This window comes from Parus major, chromosome 15, assembly GCF_001522545.3.
Source record: "Parus major isolate Abel chromosome 15, Parus_major1.1, whole genome shotgun sequence".
NCBI classification, from domain to species: domain Eukaryota; kingdom Metazoa; phylum Chordata; class Aves; order Passeriformes; family Paridae; genus Parus; species Parus major.
Genome location: NC_031784.1, coordinates 2,478,323 through 2,499,408, shown reverse-complemented (window position 1 = coordinate 2,499,408; position 21,086 = coordinate 2,478,323). Strand labels below are relative to the sequence as shown.

Sequence of the window (21,086 nt, the reverse complement as noted above, 5' to 3'; positions counted from 1 at the left end):
GGTGACCGGCCACGGAAACACTCAGACCCATTTTGTGTCCCTGCTACCTGGGACAGTCCCCGCCCTGTTGGCCAACACTAGCTCAGTCACCACACCTGTGATGACCAAATTCCCACCTCCCTCCCATGGGAAGTCCTCGTGTCCTACCTGACACTGGCTCTGCAGCTTCTTGGTGGGTCGACCAACGATGTAGATGTGCGTGGGCGGGAGGCTGATGGAGCTGTACACCGAGATGTCCTTGGTGGATCCGTACGCCGCGTGGATCCTCATGTGCAGCTGGGGGACAGAAACACCACAGGGTCACGACACACAGGCACCCCATGCTGCTCAGTGTCATGGAAAGCCTTTGGGTTTTCCAATAGCATTTGTGGGAATGTCAGGTCACTGGAACTAATTCAAATTCCCAGCTGGATAATGAACCACCCAGGGAAGTGCTAATTAACAGAGCTGGGGATGTTTACAGGCCATGACAAGAGGAGTGACAGCGATACAAGAGCAGATCTCCACTTGCTGATCCACAGCCTTCCCTTGAGGTCTGCAGGGGGCAAGGATGCTGCACACTTCCCTGCTGTCACCCGGGGGGAGAGGAGCTGCAAACCTGTGCAGGAATCATTAGCCAGGACTGTTCCCCTCCACAGCCAAGCTGCTGTTACCTGCTGGCCACAGGGAGAAGGGACAGGCAGCAAAACCTGCTGCTTTTCAGGGTTACCTCTGCCTCTACTTGAAGCAGAGAGCAGCTCCTGGACAAGCCCTTCTGTAGTGGGCTGGAGCAGGGGCTGGGAAGAGAATTTCTGACCCTGGTCCCAAACTTGTGGAGGACAAGAGAACAACTGAGGGCCAGCTGCTCCCTCCACTGCCACTCAGGCCAAAAAAGGGAACCCAAGAAAGTTAAGGACAGGCTTTTCCTGCTAATAAAACAGGGCAAGTGCTTGGGATACTGGCAGATCCTTCACCTGCCAGACACAAAACATTTTGTTGTATTTGGAGCTTCCCTGAGGCTGAGCAACATCAGGGCCTCCCAAGGGTCAAATGCCTGGAAGATCTCTGTGGAGTCTCCCAGCAAAGCCATTTCTGCAGCAGCTCAATCCCCTCTCAGTCCTGCTGTCTCCACCACAGGCAGCCAAAAAGTCACCAAGCAGGAGAAAAAAGTGCCCGTGGGGGGAAGGGAGGATCTACTGCCTCTGTTCCATTAGGGGTTTGAGGAGCAGTGATGAAATGGAACAGTGCAGAGCAGAGGCAACACAATTTAACAGCACAGACACTTTTGTAGAGCAATAAGGGGATGAAAATAAAATGAACAGATTCATCTTCCACTGCAGGTCACATTGCTGCCAAGAGACTGCTGCTGACAGTGGAGGTTGGACAAGGAGCAATCTAAACCCGTGCCACAATGCTATTTCAGCGGAGCCAGGCTTACGTCGGTGATGAGGGATTTCAGGAAGTTGGCCTTGTGCCGCAGAGGGTCGTGAACGAGCCCATCGCAGAAGGACACGATCCCGTGGGGGAAGTTGTGCTGTGCTAACCATGCCACCACCCTCTGCTTCTGCATGTCAGGGCGGCCCGTGACATAGATAATGAGGTAGCCAAGGTCTTGCCAGTGCCTGGAAGGAAAGGCACAGGTCAGTGGATTGCAGAGCAAGGCCAACGTCAGATCCACTGCCCCGGGCCCCACCCTGACCTTACAACGTCCACGGCCCCGGCGCGGACTTTGGGGTCGCTGCCCATGATGGACACGCTGGCTGCGAAGGAGCCGTCGATGCTGAACACCACAAACTCCGTCCCCTTCGGCAGCACCGTGATGTAGCTGTCAGCAAACGTGTGGTCACCCCTGAGGGAAGGGATGCAGGTGCTTAGAGGCATCAAAATATCCAGAAGGCATCACCAAGACCTGCGGAGCACCACGAGCCCAAAGCAGCTCCCCCATCTGACCCAAAGGCTGCCACAGTGATGCCACCCTCAGTTAGAGTAGCGACAGGCACTTGTGAGGGCCTCTGTGTTCAAGTGGGGATGGATTAGCACTCCTTGGCAGCAGACTCGAGAGTTACCCCCAGAAAACCATTGCTGGGTTCACCACCCTCCCTTCCTCCCCCTTCCAGAGCCCAACACCAGCAAATGGAGCTGAGCAGGAGCCCCTGGGCTGCAAATCATCACAAGCACAAAGACCTGTCCCTCAAGGACAAGTTTATGGTCTTTAAAATATGCTCAGTCGTGCAGTTTTGCAGATGGCCATGAGGCCCTGTGGTGCAGAAGACCTGCTCCTGCAGTGGGAGCTCAATTCCCGTGCTGGTGGTGATGCAGGAGCCAGAATAAAATGTGGATTTTCCCCTCACAGCTGCAGAGTACAAATGGCTTTGTCTCTGTTGCTGGCAAACCAGGTTCTGAACCCACCCAGCAACAGGAGGGACAATGTTCTACAGCCATCCAATTCCTCTCTGCTCCTCCTGCAAGCCCCAGGCCCCTCACCTGACCACCATCTTGACGGGGTAGACGCCGATGCCCAGGCGCCGCTCCTCAGGGATGACGTAGGAAATCCTGCCACTGCTGTTGCTGATCTCCGTGTCAAAGTACACCCACTCCCCTGATGGTGGCTGGGTCATGATGTGGATGTCCACCTGGGGACAGTGAGGCTGTGTCACACCCAGCAGGACAGGCCGAGCACTGGGACATCCCCCCAGGGCCCCCTTGGGTGGCAGCGGGGCTGGTCCTGCTCCCACCCTCTGCACTTCAGGGATCTGAGCTGGGCAGCACCCGAACATCAGGGGCTGGAATGGAACCTCGGTGGTGAGACCTCTGTGACAAATCATGTTCCTGGTGGGAGGCACCCACAAGTCTGAGCAGGAGAACCTGGCCAGGACACAAGGGCAGCAAACCCCAGCAGGAACCAAGGGAGCACTGACCAGTGCTGCCTCTGTCCCACCGTTGTCACCACATGGTGACAACCCCCAGCACACACGGTACCTTCTCTCCTGTGAGGGTGACCATGTCCAATGGACCATACATGAACCTCCCAGTTAAGGTCTGGGGCCCATCCTCATTAGCAATGGTGTCGTTGATCCTGTGGTTGGCTGTGACATTCTGCATGAGGCAAGAGGGGAGAAGGAAAAAAAATAAACAGTTTTCAGCAATGGATAACCTCACAGGGAAATGCCAAATATAACTGGACAAATTGGAGCATGAGTTTCTCTCTGCCATTTCCCCCCTCCACTCCACGCTCAGCTCTGGGAAAGAATCTGACCTGTGGCAGAGGTGAGGCTCTGTGCCCTGAACTCATGGGTGGATTGGAGTGCTTGAGAGCCAATTTCCATGGCAGGTTGTACATGCAATTCTGAAACTCTCTATTAACTCTCACTCTTTGGAATTAAGAGGAAATACACACAGCTGCCAGAGAAATCTGCTGATCTTGTTTCAGTTCTAGCACAGAACTGCCCTCTCAGAAAGTGAAGACTTGACTGGGAGCAAAGGGCATTTACTGAGATGAGAACTGGTATTATTGGAGGTTGAAAGATGCTCCATTCTGACTCGTTCCCTACCCACAGCCAACGTTTCCTGTTTTAGAGACTCAAGGTCAAGAGGAGACCTTGCTGACACACACATCTTTAGGGCTGCTCTTTTACAAGCACCCAGGTAGGATACAACCATTAAAACAGCCCAGCAATGCAACACAACCTTCTGTCTGTGCCATGCCCTCAGAGCAGCTTGTGCAGCCCCAAAACCCCCCTTACCCGGAGCTTCACGTTCGTCCTCTTGCGGAGCCACTTCTCACGGGGCTTGGAGGGGGTGAAGACAGACACCTCCTTCCCATCCAGCTCCAAAACACTCGAGTTCTCGTGTCTCATCACCTGCAGGAGGACAGATCCAGCCATCAGCCCTCTCCTCCTGCCTGGCTGTTCTGCATCTCCTGGGCCAGTGGTGAGGAAGGGCAATGCCTGGAGAGATGCCCCTGAGTTTGCTGCTGGGTGTTTGGCTTGTCAGCTCGCAGGTTTGACAGGACAAGTGGCCTTTTCTGCACTGGCAAAGCCTGTGGCCAGCACTGACTTAATCCTGGCTGGGATGCAGGTTTTTTGGACTGTCAGGAGGTACCAAACTGACTCAAACACAGCAGGATGAGCTCCCCACTAAGAGACCTGCCCTTCCTGCAGGGATTCATTATCCCTTCCCACAGTCTGCAAGGGACCACGAGCCTTCCCCCATTCTGTAACAGATCCAGCTGCTCTGACTGGCCACATGCCGACAGATGCCGTTCCTTCAGCTCGTTTCTAATTCCTACTGAAATTCCCACCTCTTGTCCCATGGCTTCTGCTCCTCTCACTGATTTCACCCCTGTGGAGGCACACGGGGTCTGGCTTGGATGCATGTGAGGCAGAGCCCAGGCTGTCTGTCCATCCTGGCCCCAAATCCAAGGCTGACAGAACTCCAGGACTTTGTGCAGGTGGGATGTCACTGCCAACCACCCAGTTCTGCAGGGCAATTCCTGCCTGTCACCAGGCCATGGACAGGGATGGGAGGCAGAAACATAAAGGGGGTTAAATCCTACCTAGGTTGCTTTTAACCTCTAGAATGGAAAAGGAAGAATAACACCCAAAGCCTGGGGGACACCTCAAAGACTCACAGCACTGCAGGACTGGGAGGTGACACTGCACACAGAACTCCAAAACTGCCAGTAGACTTTAGCGACCAAAAAATTAAGAAGCTTCCTAAATGTGGGCTCTTTTACAAGGTCCTGAACATTCTCTGTGAGGTCAGCAGCTCTCCAGCTGAGCTTGGCTGACACAGGCCAGCTCTCTGTGCAGAACTGAAGCTGGTTTTCATCCAGGGAAATTGAAAAAGGACCCCAGGGAGGATGAGCTTGCTGGGGCGGGAGCTCTCATGGAAATCCAATGTAAACAAAATAACAAATTTTACTGAAAATTATTTAAATCAGGAATGTATTCTGAATCCTATCTGGGCTTGTTTTAACAAGATTTTATCCTTGGAGACTAAAACTATTCAACAGCTTCTTTTTACATTTTGTCCAGAGATGACTTTCAAAGGCCATTAGAAGCGAGTCCTTATTAGGGGAAGCAGTTGTGTGGTACTGGCAAAGGACAGCAAGAAGACAAAAGATGAGAAAAACCCTGTCTCAAGGCAAAGAGGAGTGAACAGACACAGGCACTGGGCAAGGAGGTGCCAGACTACCCAGGCAGCCACCAGCAGGATTAGAATGGATGGAGAGGTACCTCCAAGGTGCCCAAGCCACGAGGTTTGAAACACCACACAGTGCTACAGAGCCAGGTTTGGGCTGAGTAATTGGCTATTTCCCAAGTGGAACATTTTGTGTGTGAGACTGTCATGACTGTTCTCCCTCGTGCACAGTGAGAGCTCTCTCTTCTTTCCAGCCCTGTTAGGCTGGGTTTGATGTGGGACCATCCAGCCAGGAGTGTTCAGGCAGAGCCTGGGAAGAGAAGGGTCTCACTGGATTATCAGCACTGCTCAGCTGCCACCGGTGCTGTTGTTTATGGTTCTCACACTGTTTGGAAGATAACACTGAAAGAAAGTTTGCCAACAGAATCATAAATAACTGAGAGCTGCAGCAGAGGAGGCTGGAGGAGAACAGGGAGGGTTTAACAGCTGAGCTAACACAAAGCAAACCCAGTGCTGAAGTGGGCAACACAAACCACAGATTTGCTTTGAGTTTTGTTTTTTCCAGCTCCATGCTCTAAGTGTCATTCCCTGGGGAGTTCATATTTTTTAAGCCAAATAACTCCCCCTCATCCCCAAGGAACTGAAGGCAAAATATTTCTTTTAGGGAAAAATACATTTTAGACAGTAAATTTGAATTTTAGGCCAAATATAGGTTGATAAAATCCGAGGTGTCAGACTCCAGACACCAGCAATCCCCATTCTCCCGGCCCTAGAACTGTTTTGTGCTGCAGGAATGAGAACTAAATCCCAATGAGTTCCTAGAGGAGACAACAATAACTTAGAAATGCAAAATGGAGAACTGCATCCTGCCTATGAATTCATGCTGAATTAATATAAAACCTCCCTTTTGGTTTTATTGTATCTGGTGCTGGTTTAATTTATCCTTTGAGAAGTTTCAGTTTCAGACTTGAGATCTGACCTGGCACACACAGAGCACAGATCACTTCAAGAAATAACTGACCTTTGCCACCATGGATCTGACAGGAAACTGCTCTGGGCTCTCTCCATGGATCCCCAGTAAGCCCATCTGAAACCTGCTCTGATGATAAACCCAGTCCCAAACCAAGCAGGTGTGACAGCATATCCATGAAGTTCGGATGTGTGCAGCTCCACCAACACCACAGGTGAGGAAAAAAAAAAAGAAGGGAAGAAAAATGGATCTGCAGGGGCAAAGGGTATTTTTTCACCTCTATGCATCAACAAACCTTACGGAAGGTGTACTGGGAAAAACAAAGAGCCCAAAGCATTTTTCAACCCAAGGGAGATGAGGGAGAGAGGATGACTGTACCTGTCTGAGCAGGAAGGAGACGACATCCGTGGACTCCCAGTAGCTGGCGTGGAAGAGGTGAGGCAGAGCCACCGTCGGGAAAGCTGTCAGGGCATCGGGGCAGTACAGGGCGTAGTCGATCCGTTTGGTTCCCCACCACTTGGCAGCAACTACAGAAGCAAAACACTCCTTCAGACAAAAGGGCTTCACAAAAGGGAATTCAGGGCTCTGGCTCCTTGCTCCAGGTATGCCAGGAGGCTGCTCCCTGGCTGGTCCCGCTGCTCTGGGGGAACAACTGAGCCAGGGCTCGGTGTTTGCTCACACCAAGGGAGGAACACACGGCCAGCAGCAGGGAGCTCTCCCTTGTTTAAGCAAAGAGGAAGGCACTGGAGGACAGGTTAATTGGCTGTTAGTCCAGACCCCAGGGAAGGGGCTCAAGGCTCCTGAGCCAAAATATAAAGACAGCAACACATCTCCCTGGAGCGGTGGGAGGAAGGATGGGTGCGCTCTGCCCACCTCCGGCCCTGCTTCCAACTCCTTCAGCTTTCACCAGGGAATTGCATCCAGGTATTTGCCACACTAAAGAGGACTGAATACTGGGAATCCACAGGACGCTAAAAGGCACCACAAGGCAGGGAATATGGCACGTGCTGATGGGACTGGTAGTCCCCAAAAGATCCTTATTGCCCTCCTGGGCGACCATGGTACAGGCAGCCGAGAAGTGCAGCCCAGCTTTCCCAGGGCACAGCCTCTGTGGTGGACAACAAAAGTACCCAGGAGTATTGAGACTTCATTGCATGGGGGGACAAAAAAACCACACTGGGATTTTGTGAGGGACAAGGATACAAACAAAACAGACAAGTTTCTCCCTCAGGGAGTCAACAACTCACACACAAGTGTCTGGCAGCGACCCTTCACCCCAGGACACCCCCACACCTCAGCTGCCCTGAACTCTGCCCACACACATGTCCTGCCCCAACCCCTGGAAATGAGAAGGTCTCAGTCCAAAGCCTCAGACCCCAAAGCCATGGGCTGCTTTCCCAGCAGCAAGGAGTTCTCAATGCCTGTGCACTCCAGCCCAGAAAAGCAGCCAAAGAAAGAAAAGATGGAGATCAAGAGAGCAGCAGAAGAATTTTGTTTGTGTTTGCATGCAGGATGCAAGCTGGGCCTTTGAAAAGGACTTCCTCAGCTTGATTTCTCTCTGTGACAATGCTCCCTTTTTAAGGACTTCCAGGAAAGCTGTCAGGTTTAATCCAACACACCCCTCTGCAAAGGGAAATGGGTTTGGTGACGAGCACAGATGCTGAACTGAAAAGATGGATCCAGCAGCTCCTTCCAGAGACCTGCACGAAGTTCCCACCACAGCAAATGCAGAGGGATGTGGATTCAGCACAGGTGCCTGGCCACCCTCATCCTGATAGTCCCTGCTTTTCTGAAGAGCCATGGGAAGGAGGAACAAGGTTTGACAGATCAGTGTGGCTTTTCCAGAGCTCACAGGCACCTCCTCGCAGCCACTTCTGATTCCCTGCCTTCCAAACTGACAGCTCCTGGTCATGTCCCAACTTTCATTTCTCATGCAAGGCCCCAGCTTGGGTAATTTCAGATTCTTTACAGGGAGCAGACAGGATTGACTCTTCCATGCTCAAAAGACAGCGGTGGAGGCAGAAGAGTTGTCCCCTCAGCTCTGCCCAGAAGAATTGCTGCTCCTGCCAAGTTGTTAGCGGTGTTATGATGGATCTTCAGGGCAAAGTGACAGAAATACTTGTTAAGATGCAATCAGAAGCTGCAAGTGCCTCAGTGAAAGCGCAGAGGTTTGTTGTGAAGTTCTGTGACTATCAAATGAGAGAGGAGGCTGACAGGAGTGGATCTCTCCAGAATACCTGTCTTGATGTCCAGGTCTGGTATCCGAAGAGCACAGCCTGCAGCCCGGCTCCGTGGCCCTTTGAGCTTCCTTCCCCTGGCAGGGATTTCGTGTTTATGCTGCCTACGCCTCCTGAACGAGGTTTGGGTAGGGGATTTGTGAGGGAGGGCAAGTTGGGACAGAAGGCTAAACCCCCTACAATGATTAAGGTGGTGTTTGGTTTCTAAAAGGAAAAATAAAATATAAAAAAAAAAAGCAGAAATCACTTATTATTATGAAACACACTGATTTCATCCTCCACAAACTCACGGTACCAGGGGAGCTGTACCCTAGAGAGGCTCCTGGAAGGGAGCTGTGGTTTTGCACTGTCCCTCCAACCTTCCTCCAGCTCTCCCTGGGGATAAGCATGGATCACATCCAGCCCTCAGTGCCACGGCTCCACGTTACCACCACACCAACGAGGCTGAGAGCAAGAGCAGCAAAGGCAGAGCTGGAGCTCAAGGGACACTCAGAGTAGAGGGAACTCTTCCCCCCTGATCTCAGGCTTTGATGGCTGTGTGGAGAATAAATTACACAAAGCAGAAGCTGCACAAGGTGGGAGAGCACAGGGAAAGCACAGGTGAGTGTTGTGTGACCTGACCCTGCTGCAGCTCGGGACAAGATCTCTCCATGGAACACGCTGGCCTTGGGGCATCACCCCAGCAAAAACCTCCCCATGAACCACCATGGAGTGCCAGCCCAGCAGCTCCCCATAGGTGGGAAAGCAGCACAAAACAAACACCTTCTCCCTCAGGAGCTGCTCCCAAGCAGATTCCTATTTAACAGTGCTTGGCAGGATGTCAGGACAAGTAAAAGGACGCACGCGGGGAGCGCGGTTTTGGCTCTCAGATACACTGTGAGCACAAAAACCTCATTTGTCAGAGAAAGTATTTCAGTCCTGCTGCTGAGTGTTGCCTCAAACAGGGCAGGAGGTTACAGCAGCCCCCACAGACCTTCAACAACTCATACCTGCCTCCAGGAGCATTATTAACCTCAGCAATTAATTAAGGAGTGAGTAATTCACAACCCATGCCAGGAATGTATCTCTAAATTTTTGAGACCTTCTGAGAATAGAGCTTGGGCTGAAAATTTTCTCATATGCATTGGTGGTTTGTGGGGTTTTTTTGGTGTGGGTTTTTTTTAAAAAAGTTTTGTTTAGTTTTTGTTTTGTTTTTTTTGAGTTTTCAGCCTTTTTTTTGGTCTGAGTTACCAGAGGTCCATGAGGACACAGAATTCATCTCATACCTGAGCTGAAACAAAGAAAGGGCCAAGCCAATTATAAAGTTTGTTCTTCTCTACTTAAAGTCTGTTCTCCACTATGTGAGTTAGGAAGTTATACAGGTCTTGGGAAAAATAATAAATAAAAAATCCCTTTTAGTCCTCATTTGGCTCTGGGAAATGGGTCGTAACTGACTGGGAGCTGCCCTGTGGGCTGCAGAAGAGCTCAATTTCTAATGCAAAGTAATAAATGTTCTGTTCTGAACCAACCTGTCCTCACCTTTCAGTGGTACAGAGGGGCTTACTCATCCCTGGTTTTGTGGGTCACGTTTGAGGGATCTGCATCAAGCCACATCCTGCACCACCCATCTGCTATCAAGTGCTGATCCCAACCAGTTCTGCATGACTTACCAGAGCAGCACAGAAATCCCTCTGGATTAACCCTCACCTCACACAACAGCCAAACGGTGCTCAGAGCCAGCAATTATTACAATTATTATCTCTGTTGGAACAATTCATCACCAGCAAGGTCCAACATGCATAACACAGCCGTGGTCCCTGCGTGGCCAGTAAATCCATCACCTGTTCTTCCAGGGGATGTGATAACCCACGGCACTGAGTGTGCAAAGGGAGAATAATTCCAAGCTTTTGGTTATGAACGGGAAGCACCCCCCGGACAGACGGACGGACAGAAGCTGCTCGGCCCGGAGCGTGGTGTGAGAGCAGAGCCTCGGAGGGGTGCAGCACTTACTGTTGGCTATGTTGGAAGCAGTGTAACTGTCTGCCATTCCTGAGACCTGGCTGGCAATGCTGATCTCACTGGCTCTCCGGAAGCCCCTGAACTGAGGGGCTGAAATGGGGGTGGACAGGGACGCGTTTTCCATGAAGACGGCACCATGAGACTGAACAACATCTGCTACAAAGTTGAAACAGGGAAATCAAAATATTAGACCAACAGACAGAGGCTGGGCAAGATGAACTCGGGGTGGGGAGGAAGGAGGCAAACAAAGCTGGTAGGTGCAAAAACCTTTCAGAGCTGATTGGAATGAAACAGAAACACCCCACATTTCATTGGAGCTCTGGTTTGAAAAGAAAGCAAACAGCACAGCAGGCAGAGACATGTGGCTGGAGGAGCAGTCTTTGATTGAGAGAAGCAAAGTAAGTAGCTCAAAAACCAGATCCAAAGAAAAACCCCCGCAGACTTATTCAAGCAGCAATAACAAGCATGTGTCATACATACAGATGTGGATATACACAATTTTATATATTCACATCGAGACAAAATAAACCAAGGTAAGGAAAACAACAAAAAAAAATAACCTTAGAAAGGGATGTTTGTTTTCTTGAGATATTTAAATTTAAATGAATGTCTCCAAGATAGAAGCATTATTAAAACTCAAAAAGCAAGAAAACATCTTCATGCCTGGCAGGGACTAAATTTGGACTTGTATTTTATTGCTGAAGGATACAGCCAACACTCATCAATCTGGAGAAAGGGCTACTGAAGGGAGTCTGGTGTTGAGCACTTGTATCTCCCATCAGAGTCAGCAGATCAGGGAGCACTCAAGCTCTATGAAAACTGAGCTTTTTTGGTACAACATGCAGGTCTGGATTTTTAAATCCCAACCTGAGGTTTTACCAAGTTAGGCCAAACCCTTTAGTGCATAAATACAGAAAGGAGGGTTTAAAATCATGCTCACACAAATCTTATATATGGATGGGAGGAAAAAGGACCTCAAATACTCAGAAGCAGCAAAATGAGGGATGCTGAAAGTCACACTAAAATCCCTGCATTTCAGTTTTCTCTCTGTAACAGTACCAAGAGCATCCACCCCTGTGTGGATGCTATGAGGCTGAATTAAGTGGGATATCCCAAGCTCCTGCAGGGCAGAGGTTTGTAATGCCAACACCTGGTGCTCACAGCAGGCAGCACCAGTGTGGCAGTAACATGCAAAAGCAAAGCAATTCACAATGGTTTTTAAAGTTGCCCATCCCTGCTGCACTTGAGGAGCAGCACCTGAATTTATTCCCAGGTATCAGACAGGAGATACCCCAAGGAATGTGAGCATTACTCCTACACATTGACATCCTCCACCTATTCCAGCCTGTTTACATATCCCTGGATTTAATCCCAGCACATGGCTGACACAGGGCGTTGTTTTAGCAACTGGTTTATTTTAATACCAATCTTTTCTTGCTTGGGGCTACTGATTTTCTCCCTCCAATCCCTCAGTTCGCAGCAGCAGCGTCTGTGCCCACACAAATCCTGCTGCAGCTGAGGGAGAGGGAATGTATAAAGCAGAAAATGTGTGGCTAAGTGTCAGTAAGAGAGTTCTGTTCTCTGCAGGGAAAATCAGGCCACAAGCTGCTCTGTGTAAAAGCTTTGTGGACTGTGAGATCTGAGCCTTAGCGGGAGCCTGACCTGATGATGAGCTGCACACACAGCCCACGTTGTGCCTGAAAGTCCATTAGCAGCATCACTTTTTCAGCACTTTCCCCCTCTTTCCAGCTTGCCCCGAGCTGCTGGCTGTCAGGGCTGTGAGCAGGATCCACAACACGGCCAGTCCCACCAGGCCAGTGCTGTTTTCTGACTGCACAAACACCAGCATAGCAAGAAGAGGCAGTCCAAGAGGAAAACAGGAGCTGCACTGAGCCCCACAAAGATCTCAAGGGTAAAGGGTCTCATTCCCTTTGCTGGGACTTTGATTGGCTTTGACTCCATTAGTCCATCTTCACTTAGCTCTGTCTGAACTTCAGCTCCTTTTTGAGCTTTATTCACTCAGAGAGTGAATAAAGGAAGAAATAGTGAGATTTTAGGTTTGCTCTTTTTTAGCCAATCTTGTTTTCCTGGGCCTGACCAGGGATTTTGGAATATAATGAGTTTGCAACAAAAGCACCCAACCTCAGCAGCCCTTCCAGCCCCATCCTGGTGTCACCAGAGGAACAATTCCCACTCCTGCTAAAGCCTGATGTGTTTCAGCATTACTGAACTGTTCAGTTCAGCACTGCCTGCGTTGGTGGCAGGAATCTGCTCTGCAGGGGACAAGGTGCCACCCGACAGCAGCGCTCCCCTGCTCCTGCCCACTCAGGTTGCTCTTGTGCTTCTCCCTTTCCCCAGGCTACACACCCTCTGTCCCTGAGAAAGGGCAGTTTCTAAGAAAAATCAAGGCCAGGAAAAGGCAGGGTGGGAAATGTGGAGAAAAATCTGTTTTATGCATTACAACCCACTCAGAAAAGCTTCCTCCACACCAAAGCTGCAGTGACAGCAACTTGCAAAGAAAATCCTGAGACCTGACTCGCAGAAAAAACCCACAAGCCTAACAACATATTTCCTGAATTTGTGTATTCTCTGCATCATGTCTCTTGTGCAGCAACTCTGACACCAAAGGGGCTTTTTTGGGGATTTTGGTGACCAGGGTGGGATGTCACAGATGCTGCCACACTGGCACAGACAGCCAGGTGTTCCTAACTGGAGCTATGGGAAGCCTCCTGCACTCCAGAGGAGCATCCCCTGCCACAGCTCAGGTCCTGACAGCCAAGGGGAGGCCAGAGTGAAGCCAGAAGATCCAGCAGCAGGAGCTGTATCAAGATTAGCTGCTCCTGTGTCACTCAGCAAGGACAGAGGTGCCCTTGTTTACTGCACTTGGCACTGTGACTCAGGGCTGACTCAGGGCGAGGAAGAGGAGCTTGGCTGGAGCAGTGCCCCAAGAACCCTCCCAGCAAAGCCCCTGCTGCTGCTGGAACCACATCATGCCACAGCCCATGCTATGGCCCAAGGTTTAATTGCACTTCCAGGGGAGTGGACATGGGAAGCCAAATCACATTTTTTGTTTTGGAATACCAATGAATATTTAATACTCATTTTGGTGCTGTGCTCTTTCTCTTTGCACTCATTTATCAATGATCTTGTAAGAGAACATCCCTGAGCCATCCTCTCAGGTAAGTCCTTGGGGTACCTGAATGGCAGATTTTGATATGTGCTATTTGGAGACTGAGCTATTGCACCAAAGTGGGAAATACTGAAAGCAATCAAAAAGTATGTACAGTTCAATAAAAACAAGAATATTAAAAACCATAAAAAGCCAAGCAGCTGCTCAGCACAGGCCAGGCCCTGCTTGCACTGGAGTCACTGGTCAGTGCTGGGCACTCTGCAGTCACTGCCCCAAGAGCAAGAGCAACACATTTCTGCTGTCCACGAGTTTTGGTGATTTTGGAAATCCCCTGCAGTCCAGTGGACAATTCAGCTCTTGCTACACTCACATCAACAACTGCTTGGACACACTGTGCTCTTGTCCCACAATGTAAAAAGGAGAGAATCATAGAATGCTGTAAGGGTTTGGGTTGGAAGGCACCTTAAACACCATCTAATTCCATCCCCTGCTATGGGCAAGGGATGGCTCTACAAGCTCTGTCCTGACCACAGGCAGTGTCAGCTCACAGTGAAATGGCATTTCATCAGGGACCTCCAAAGTGATTAATTAATTGTACCAAATCCTTTCCCTCTGCTTTATCACAGAACCTCACAGCACAGGCAACAGGGCAAGTGCACTCCCAAAAATCCTCTCCACCTCCAGGGGACAGAGGGAGAGACAACCCAGAAAACTCAGCGGTGTTGCCGTCCTGTATGAGCACATAACAGCCCAAACTGCTCAGGGACAGTGAGGGTCAGCTTGTTAAAGACAAACAGGGCAGCAGAACCCAGCTCTCAATGCAAAACACTGAGAAAGGAATGAGAATGGGCAAGTGAGACACGCGGGGAAGGAAAAAAACCAAAACAAAGGCAAATCTCATCAAAATTGCAGATGTAGCACCAGCCACAATCAGAATAAATGAGGCCATGCAGCATTGATGATGGAAAATGAGGCAAAACAAATGCATCAAACTTTGCTTTTAAGGCAGGAGACAAAAAATTAATTTAAATTAACCAACACGCAGAGCCACCCTGGGGTCTGAAAGCCTCAGTGCTGTGTTCAGCAGAGCCACAACGAGTGTCCAAACGTGAAATGCTCAAAGGGACAAAAACTGCTGTGACATGGACATCAACTGGACTTCTGGGCACGGTGATTTGTGGCTGCTGGGGAGCTGCACACTGCAGCACACCCTTGGTGAATCCTGCCCTTGGTGAGTGCCACACGAGCAGCACCACCAGGGACTGTCTCTGCCACAGCAGCAAGGAGCAAACCAGTCTGTGCATGGCAGCAGCTCCTTCCCAGCATCAACACCAGAACGGGACACAGTTTCCAACCCCAAGCCCTTTTTCCACAGTGGCTCTCCCAGAGCCAGGTGTGATCCCCAGAGGTTGTTTTGTGTGGCACGGCCTGAGACACAGCACCAAGATTTCAACTCCAGGAGGCAACAGTGTGATCTCCAAAAAAGGACCCCAAGAACCCAACACCACAGACAATACGGAAGTGTAGATTACACACACTCAGCACAACCAGCACTTTTATTGGAAACATCTTGCCAATTCAGTACGGGAACGGGGATACTTGTTTCCATGAAGCTGTCCTGGTGCTGGAGAGCACCCAGAGGGCTACTTTCCATGAGGAGGATGGGATTGTTCTGGATTGTCTCAACTAGAAGCAGATGGGGAAAAAAAAAACATAACAGAAGGACAAAGAACAACAGACATGCGGCCACAAAGTGTTAAACATACAAACAGTTACACCCCAGCACTTAATTATGAGTCTTCAATGAACAGACAACCTTCAAATAGAGTAAAAGAAACAAAACAGGGGTGATTTCCAAACAGACCAACATCAGAGATTAACTGGGAGCAGAGGAGAACACAACGATGGCATTTCAACAACAAAAGGGAGGCACCTTCACCCCCTTCTAAGCCAAATCCATAAATACACAACAGATCCAGAGAACTCTTTTTTTACTATGAGTGGAAAAAAATATGCTGTAAGGGAAGAATCAGACTCACAGCCTACACAGTGCAAAGCACAGGAGTAAGCAGGGATGTGAGTTTGATTTTACTCTGCAAGTTCATTGAAATGAAACAGGGACCAGCATTTAGTACAGATGGGAAAATGGGGGAAAAAACAGCCCAAGAGGCTTTCTGAATTGTGGACTCCCAAAAAAAAGCTACCTGCATGAGGAGATGTGCACAAGCAATGTTACACAAGGCTTTGTACAAAACCAATTATAACTGAGCACCTGAATTTTACATGATCAGCAAAACATACAGCTTAATTATAGCGGCAATTAACTTTTGTGGAGAGCCCTCCAGTGAACACTAACTTCAGGAGCAGCTTGGTGAATCATGGTTAGTCCTTCTGGGTAATGTGTCCATCACAACAGGGACCCTAATGAAAGGAATGGCCTGTTATTTTCTGATAAGCAAATGAAGGGACTTTGTCTTACAGGAAAAGAGAATTCAAAGCTGGTTTTTGTCCATTTTATTCATCAAGGCAGAGCAGTATCTCTTAAAATAACAAGGCTCAGACCTGGAGGTTTTGCAATCATTCTGCCCTTCTCATAGGAGAGCTAATTGGTGTTTAACCTCACTGCATAGCAAGTGTCTCTCCAAACACAGCCAACTCAGAGGTCCAGGGAGGCTCTAATATTCCTGCTGCTGTCCAGAATGACAACCAGAACACAGGTTTAGTGTCAATGGAACCTCTACCTCTGGGTTCAGTGAGAACAGAGGCTTTAGAATATATTTAAGAGAAAGAAGGTAGGATGTTTAGCTGTAATTTTTGTGTAATAAGCCCCTTGCAGCTGATACCCAGAATACACCCAAAAAGCAAATTGCTCTTCAAGTTGCTATAGATTCCCTGAGCTGTTGTAACTGGCCTGGGTACAAATGCAGTTGTGGGTGGATCCATTTTTAAGAAGTGTTGCAGCAAGATCTTGGCTAAATTTGACAAGTGAGTGGGGCCTGCAGAAAGCATTTTATTCACTTCATTAAACATGGGGTTTAATTTGTGCCCATTTAACAAATCAGACCTCTGGACTGAGCAATTACAATACTGGAAGACACTGATACATGTAGAAGGCCACTTCTTTAGATTTTCACCTTTAAAATGATGCAGAGGATCACTAGAATTATCCAGCTCTAGATATACTTTTCTTTTTCATTTAGTTCTGCATGACTCAAATATTAAACAAATGAGATGCAAACAAGTAAATCATCTCATCATCTCACTGTAGACTCTGCTTCCTCCAGTCTTCTCTGGCCCTCCAAGTCCTAAATTCTGCCAACTCCATTGTATTTCATTCACTGTCGATCACAAGCACCACTCTGGGTGTAAAACAGAGGCCTTGACAGAGAGGTCACCACCTCATGACCCTCAGCAGCTGGAGGCCCTTGTGTGACAAACAGAGGGCACACAGCACACAAGGCACTTATTTCACTGGAAAAAAATTCTTTTTCTGGTAAATCAGGAACAAGGCTAATACTACAGGGCCAGTTTTCTTTCTCACCATTTCCAATTGCGTTGATAACTTCATGTAAAAGGTGGCTGTAACCCTTTGAACAGCTAATGTGGATCCAGAGGGACTTACCCAAAACAGCAGAGTTGCCATCGCCCAGCGGGAATCTCTGGTACCGGGGGATATTGAAGGGGGGTAAAAGGTAAAACTTCCTCTCCAAAAGAGGCTCCAGGCGTGAAGCAGATGGGTCTGCAGGGTGGAACAGGTTATAGACCTGCTGACAAGCTGGTCTGAGCTGAAAGACTAAAAAGACAAAGAAAAAAAAAATCCCTCAAGTATCAAAATATTACTTGTTAGAATATTGTAAATATTTGTCTCCGAAAAGGACAACTGTCAGGTTACAAAATTGCAGAAGATTTATCATCTCCTGGTTCAGTCAACTGAAGCAATTCATTACATTTACAGACTCAAGAATTGCCCAGCACCTTCCCTCTTTGGAAATGGTATAATCAGTGGTGCATGGAGCACACAGATCTGCTTCTTTATGGCACAATAAATATCATACAGAAATGTTTGGGTTTAACCAGACTCCTCAAGTGCAGCAGGAGGTGCTTACACCACCCTCCAATGGAGCAGTTTGCACCAGGACTTACTGTCAAGAGCTGGAATTACAGTTTTCCTCAGTGCAAGCACCAGACCCAAGGGAGAACCAAAGAGGAAGAAGTCGGTGATCTCAAAGTCAAATTTCCCAATATTTCCTCCATCCAACATTGTGGAGCTGCTGGATCGCCTGGATGTGGGGTCATTTCTCAGGACACTAGAATGTAAACTGGGACAAGAACAGAAAATGAAGTCTGAATTTTAGTCTCACTGTGTTTTCATAATTAAAGCCTGGATTAGTGATTGACAGTGGTTATAATTTCTATCTTTTCAGTGCAGGAATTGTGCTAATCAACCCACAGTGACCCCAATGCACTGGCATCATTTAAATGCACAAATCCAAGCTTCAGGTGAGCTCATTCACACACCATCTCCTCAAAATGTTTTTTCTTTAAGGAGTCAAAACCGTGGTTGCTGCTACTATATAGAACATGTCCAGCTTTTCCTCCCCCTCTCAGGTGTCAAATCTGTTTGCAAAATTCCACCTCTGTGTTGTGCAATGCACAGGTTTAACACAGAGATTTAAATTCATATTTTCCTTGGACACTGAAGAAGAAGCAGCAGAAATGCTCTGGGAATCCACCCTCACGTTAGGGAGAGTTGCTTCTTTGCAGTCTAGATCTGGGAAAGTGAAATGACAGATGTGTAACACTGATAACCTGGTTCACACAAGGATTTCTGAGATGCTTCTATTCCCACCCAAAAGCATGAAACTGCAAATTCCTTTCCATTCCTGCTCTCCACCTTGTACAGATTCCAGTGGCAGCTGTGGTGGGATATCTCATTATAATTAGAAGCAGAGGGTTGAAGGCAGTACCAGCAGTGCCATAAGAGGGTGTTTGCAAACACTTTAAAAAGCACCAGAACAGGTTCTATAAATCATGTAGGAGAAATGGATACCATAAGAGTTGGGTTGGATAAAGAGTTTACTGCCCTGGAGTCGGGGACAATGCAAATCCAACAGTCTCCTGCTGGCTCTGTGGCCCCAAAACAAAACCCCAGGTGGTGGCCAGTACTTGCCACATCCTCATGTGCACCAGCCCTGGCTCATCAAGGCCACTGCTGAGACCCCAAAACAGGGCTGCTCCCCCCATCCTCAGCACCAGAGCAGCTGCTCCCAGGCCTCTCAGACACAGCCACAGCTCAGGAGCAGCTGCAAACGCTCCCAATTTTGGGGAAGAAAAGCGGGTTTCACGCAGACTTTGCTTTCCTGCCACGGCAAATAACGAACGCATCATGGCAGAGACAGCTCCTGTGCTGAACACCATTCCCAAAGGATGCTGAGCCTCCGCCTGCTCCCGCTGCGCTGTCGTGTTCCCTCCGGAGCTGCGCACACGCACGGCTCTGCTCTCCCGCTTCCCAGCCAGGGAATGATGAGTTACTTATGCCAGACACACACACATCACGGGGAGTCAAAACACTGGTGTCAAAAGCAGGAGGAACGGGAGGTTACAGTGACAGCTACAACGAGCCTGTTCCTGTTTCTGTGATGCAAACGAGCCTGTCTGAGATCAGAGTGCTGAGCTGCACAGCCCTGGAACAGCTCTGAGAACAAGGAGCTACAATTGCTTTAGCTAACAAGATGCAACGCAGAGTTTGCTGTGTGTGAGGAATACAAAGTCATTTAGAACACGCTCAGTTTCGCCGAAGGCAGGGTGACATCGACGGGATTCCAACAAAGGCACCAGAGGAAAAGCTATCCCGATGGCAGGATGGGTGCAGGGGGTGTTTGGTGTGTTCCACACAGCCTCCCACAGCATCTCTCCGTGGGGAAGGGAAGAAGCAGAGCAGGCACAGCATGGAACAATTGGGGCATCTTCACTCCTTTTGCCAGGAACTTGGTATCGTCTTTGCAGCCATCAAAAGAAACAAGAGCCAAGGGGAACTCTGGATTTGTCATGCTCCAAGCAACCTACAGTGCCCTGTTCTAACTTTAAAGAGCAGCAGATGTACTCTGTGCATTAATTAAACAAGAGCTTATGGATTTCAGAAGCAAATCAACTCATTTACAATAATGCAAGTACGGCACAGCCAGAAATAATGTAGTTGTGCAGAAGGACTGAATTTAAAAATAAATGTGTGATTGTAATCTCCAGATGCTGCTCTGGCTTGCTGGGCATTATCCCAGAGAAGTGGGTAGGTCTGATACATGAATAAAAATGAGTGTCTTTGGCACAGGCTGAAATCTGCAGTGGGCACGGACAGAAAGGTCCCTGTGTGGCAGGCTGCCCGTCTGCCGAGCCCTGGAGGCAAACTTGGCTCTGTTCTGCCAACCTCCTGCTCGAAGCCACGTCACACCAGGCTTGGTTTTTGCATGGAAAAATCATTCCTTGATGGCAGAGGCCAACAGGGCATTCTGCTGGTGCTGGCTGGGAGGACAAAGTCCAGGGCTGGGCGTGGGAGCAACGTCCTGCTGACATGCAGGAGGGGACAAGTGAATCCCCCTGCACCAGGGATGAGGTGAATCCCTGCTCCCTAGCCTCCCTGCACCAGAGATGAGTGAGAGACACTTAGAGAGCTCTTGCTTCAGCTTCAACTTGCCCCTTCTTTCCTGAGGGAATCCTGGTCTTGAGTTCTGGGAAGAGATTAACTTGTAGCCCAAGGCCTAAACACATAAAACTCTTAAGAAGTACAGATGCACTGATCTGTCACCCCACTGAATCCTGACAGCTCTTGCCAGGGATTCACAAGTGCTGCATGTTGGGTGCAGGCAGAGCCCTTCAGAGATGGAACAGGAAGGACCAGCAAAAAGCTATTTGGAACAACAAAATGAGCAATCCATTATCCACATCAGGCCCAGCACTTATTCTAAAATAGGTGTAAAAATGCATCAAGATGCCAGCCTGATTTCCTTAACTGAGTCTGTGCCCCTGAGGTCAGTAACAAGGAGGAGAATCAGCACATTTTTGCACAACTCATATTTTCCCTGTAATACAGGAGACTGTTTTGAAGAGGCAGGAACAAGAGCCTGATTGCTTTTTATTAACCTGCTGGAAATAGCCAAGAACCTGATTGTGGATTTTGTAAATGCAACTGTCTTTCTGAATATCCTATCTCTGTCCACCAACAACATTCACTTCGATACCTTCCCTCTCCCATAAATCATTTACAAAAGAGCCCTGACATGGCAAGACAACACAAATCCCTGTGCTAAAACAATGACTCCAAGTAGTGATGGAGGGGGAGAAATGCAGGAAAAGCCTTCAGCTCAGCACAGAGCAAAAGGAGCAGCCTTGGACACAGCTGCAATGCAGGTAGTGAGGTTTGCTGTGGGGAACACTGCTCCCTGGTTCCTGGGACATGAGAGAAGAGGGATTAAGAGCATATTTATTACAGTTCCTCCAGGCCTGCATGAGAAAAAGGTCTGGGCTGTCCAGTTCCAGAAGCTGAATAAGAAGATTCAGTCAGAAAAATCCTCTGGGTTTACAGAAATAATCCCTAAATGACCAGTGGCCATGGACAGACTGCTGTGAAAATTCC

The 21,086-nt window shown here is 48.8% G+C and overlaps 1 protein-coding gene across 9 annotated transcripts in view; it reads right to left on the bottom strand.

Annotated features, from left to right (window-relative positions):
* The window catches only part of PITPNM2 (phosphatidylinositol transfer protein membrane associated 2), a 123,614-nt gene that overhangs the window by 4,307 nt on the left and 98,221 nt on the right, over nucleotides 1–21,086 (bottom strand). For 5 of the 9 annotated variants that reach the window (XM_015643801.3, XM_015643803.3, XM_015643802.1 and 2 more), the window contains 12 exons: nucleotides 17,600–17,775; nucleotides 17,079–17,249; nucleotides 14,993–15,142; nucleotides 10,318–10,482; nucleotides 8,329–8,532; nucleotides 6,470–6,618; nucleotides 3,723–3,839; nucleotides 2,959–3,075; nucleotides 2,464–2,612; nucleotides 1,679–1,828; nucleotides 1,418–1,601; nucleotides 148–276 (listed from right to left, as the gene is read on the bottom strand). In XM_015643801.3, coding sequence (XP_015499287.1) covers nucleotides 148–276; nucleotides 1,418–1,601; nucleotides 1,679–1,828; nucleotides 2,464–2,612; nucleotides 2,959–3,075; nucleotides 3,723–3,839; nucleotides 6,470–6,618; nucleotides 8,329–8,532; nucleotides 10,318–10,482; nucleotides 14,993–15,142; nucleotides 17,079–17,249; nucleotides 17,600–17,775 — 1,861 coding nt within the window. The remainder of the gene's footprint in view (nucleotides 1–147; nucleotides 277–1,417; nucleotides 1,602–1,678; nucleotides 1,829–2,463; nucleotides 2,613–2,958; nucleotides 3,076–3,722; nucleotides 3,840–6,469; nucleotides 6,619–8,328; nucleotides 8,533–10,317; nucleotides 10,483–14,992; nucleotides 15,143–17,078; nucleotides 17,250–17,599; nucleotides 17,776–21,086) is intronic. The other 4 variants (XM_015643804.3, XM_015643806.3, XM_015643807.3 and 1 more) reach the window with 4 other exon arrangements.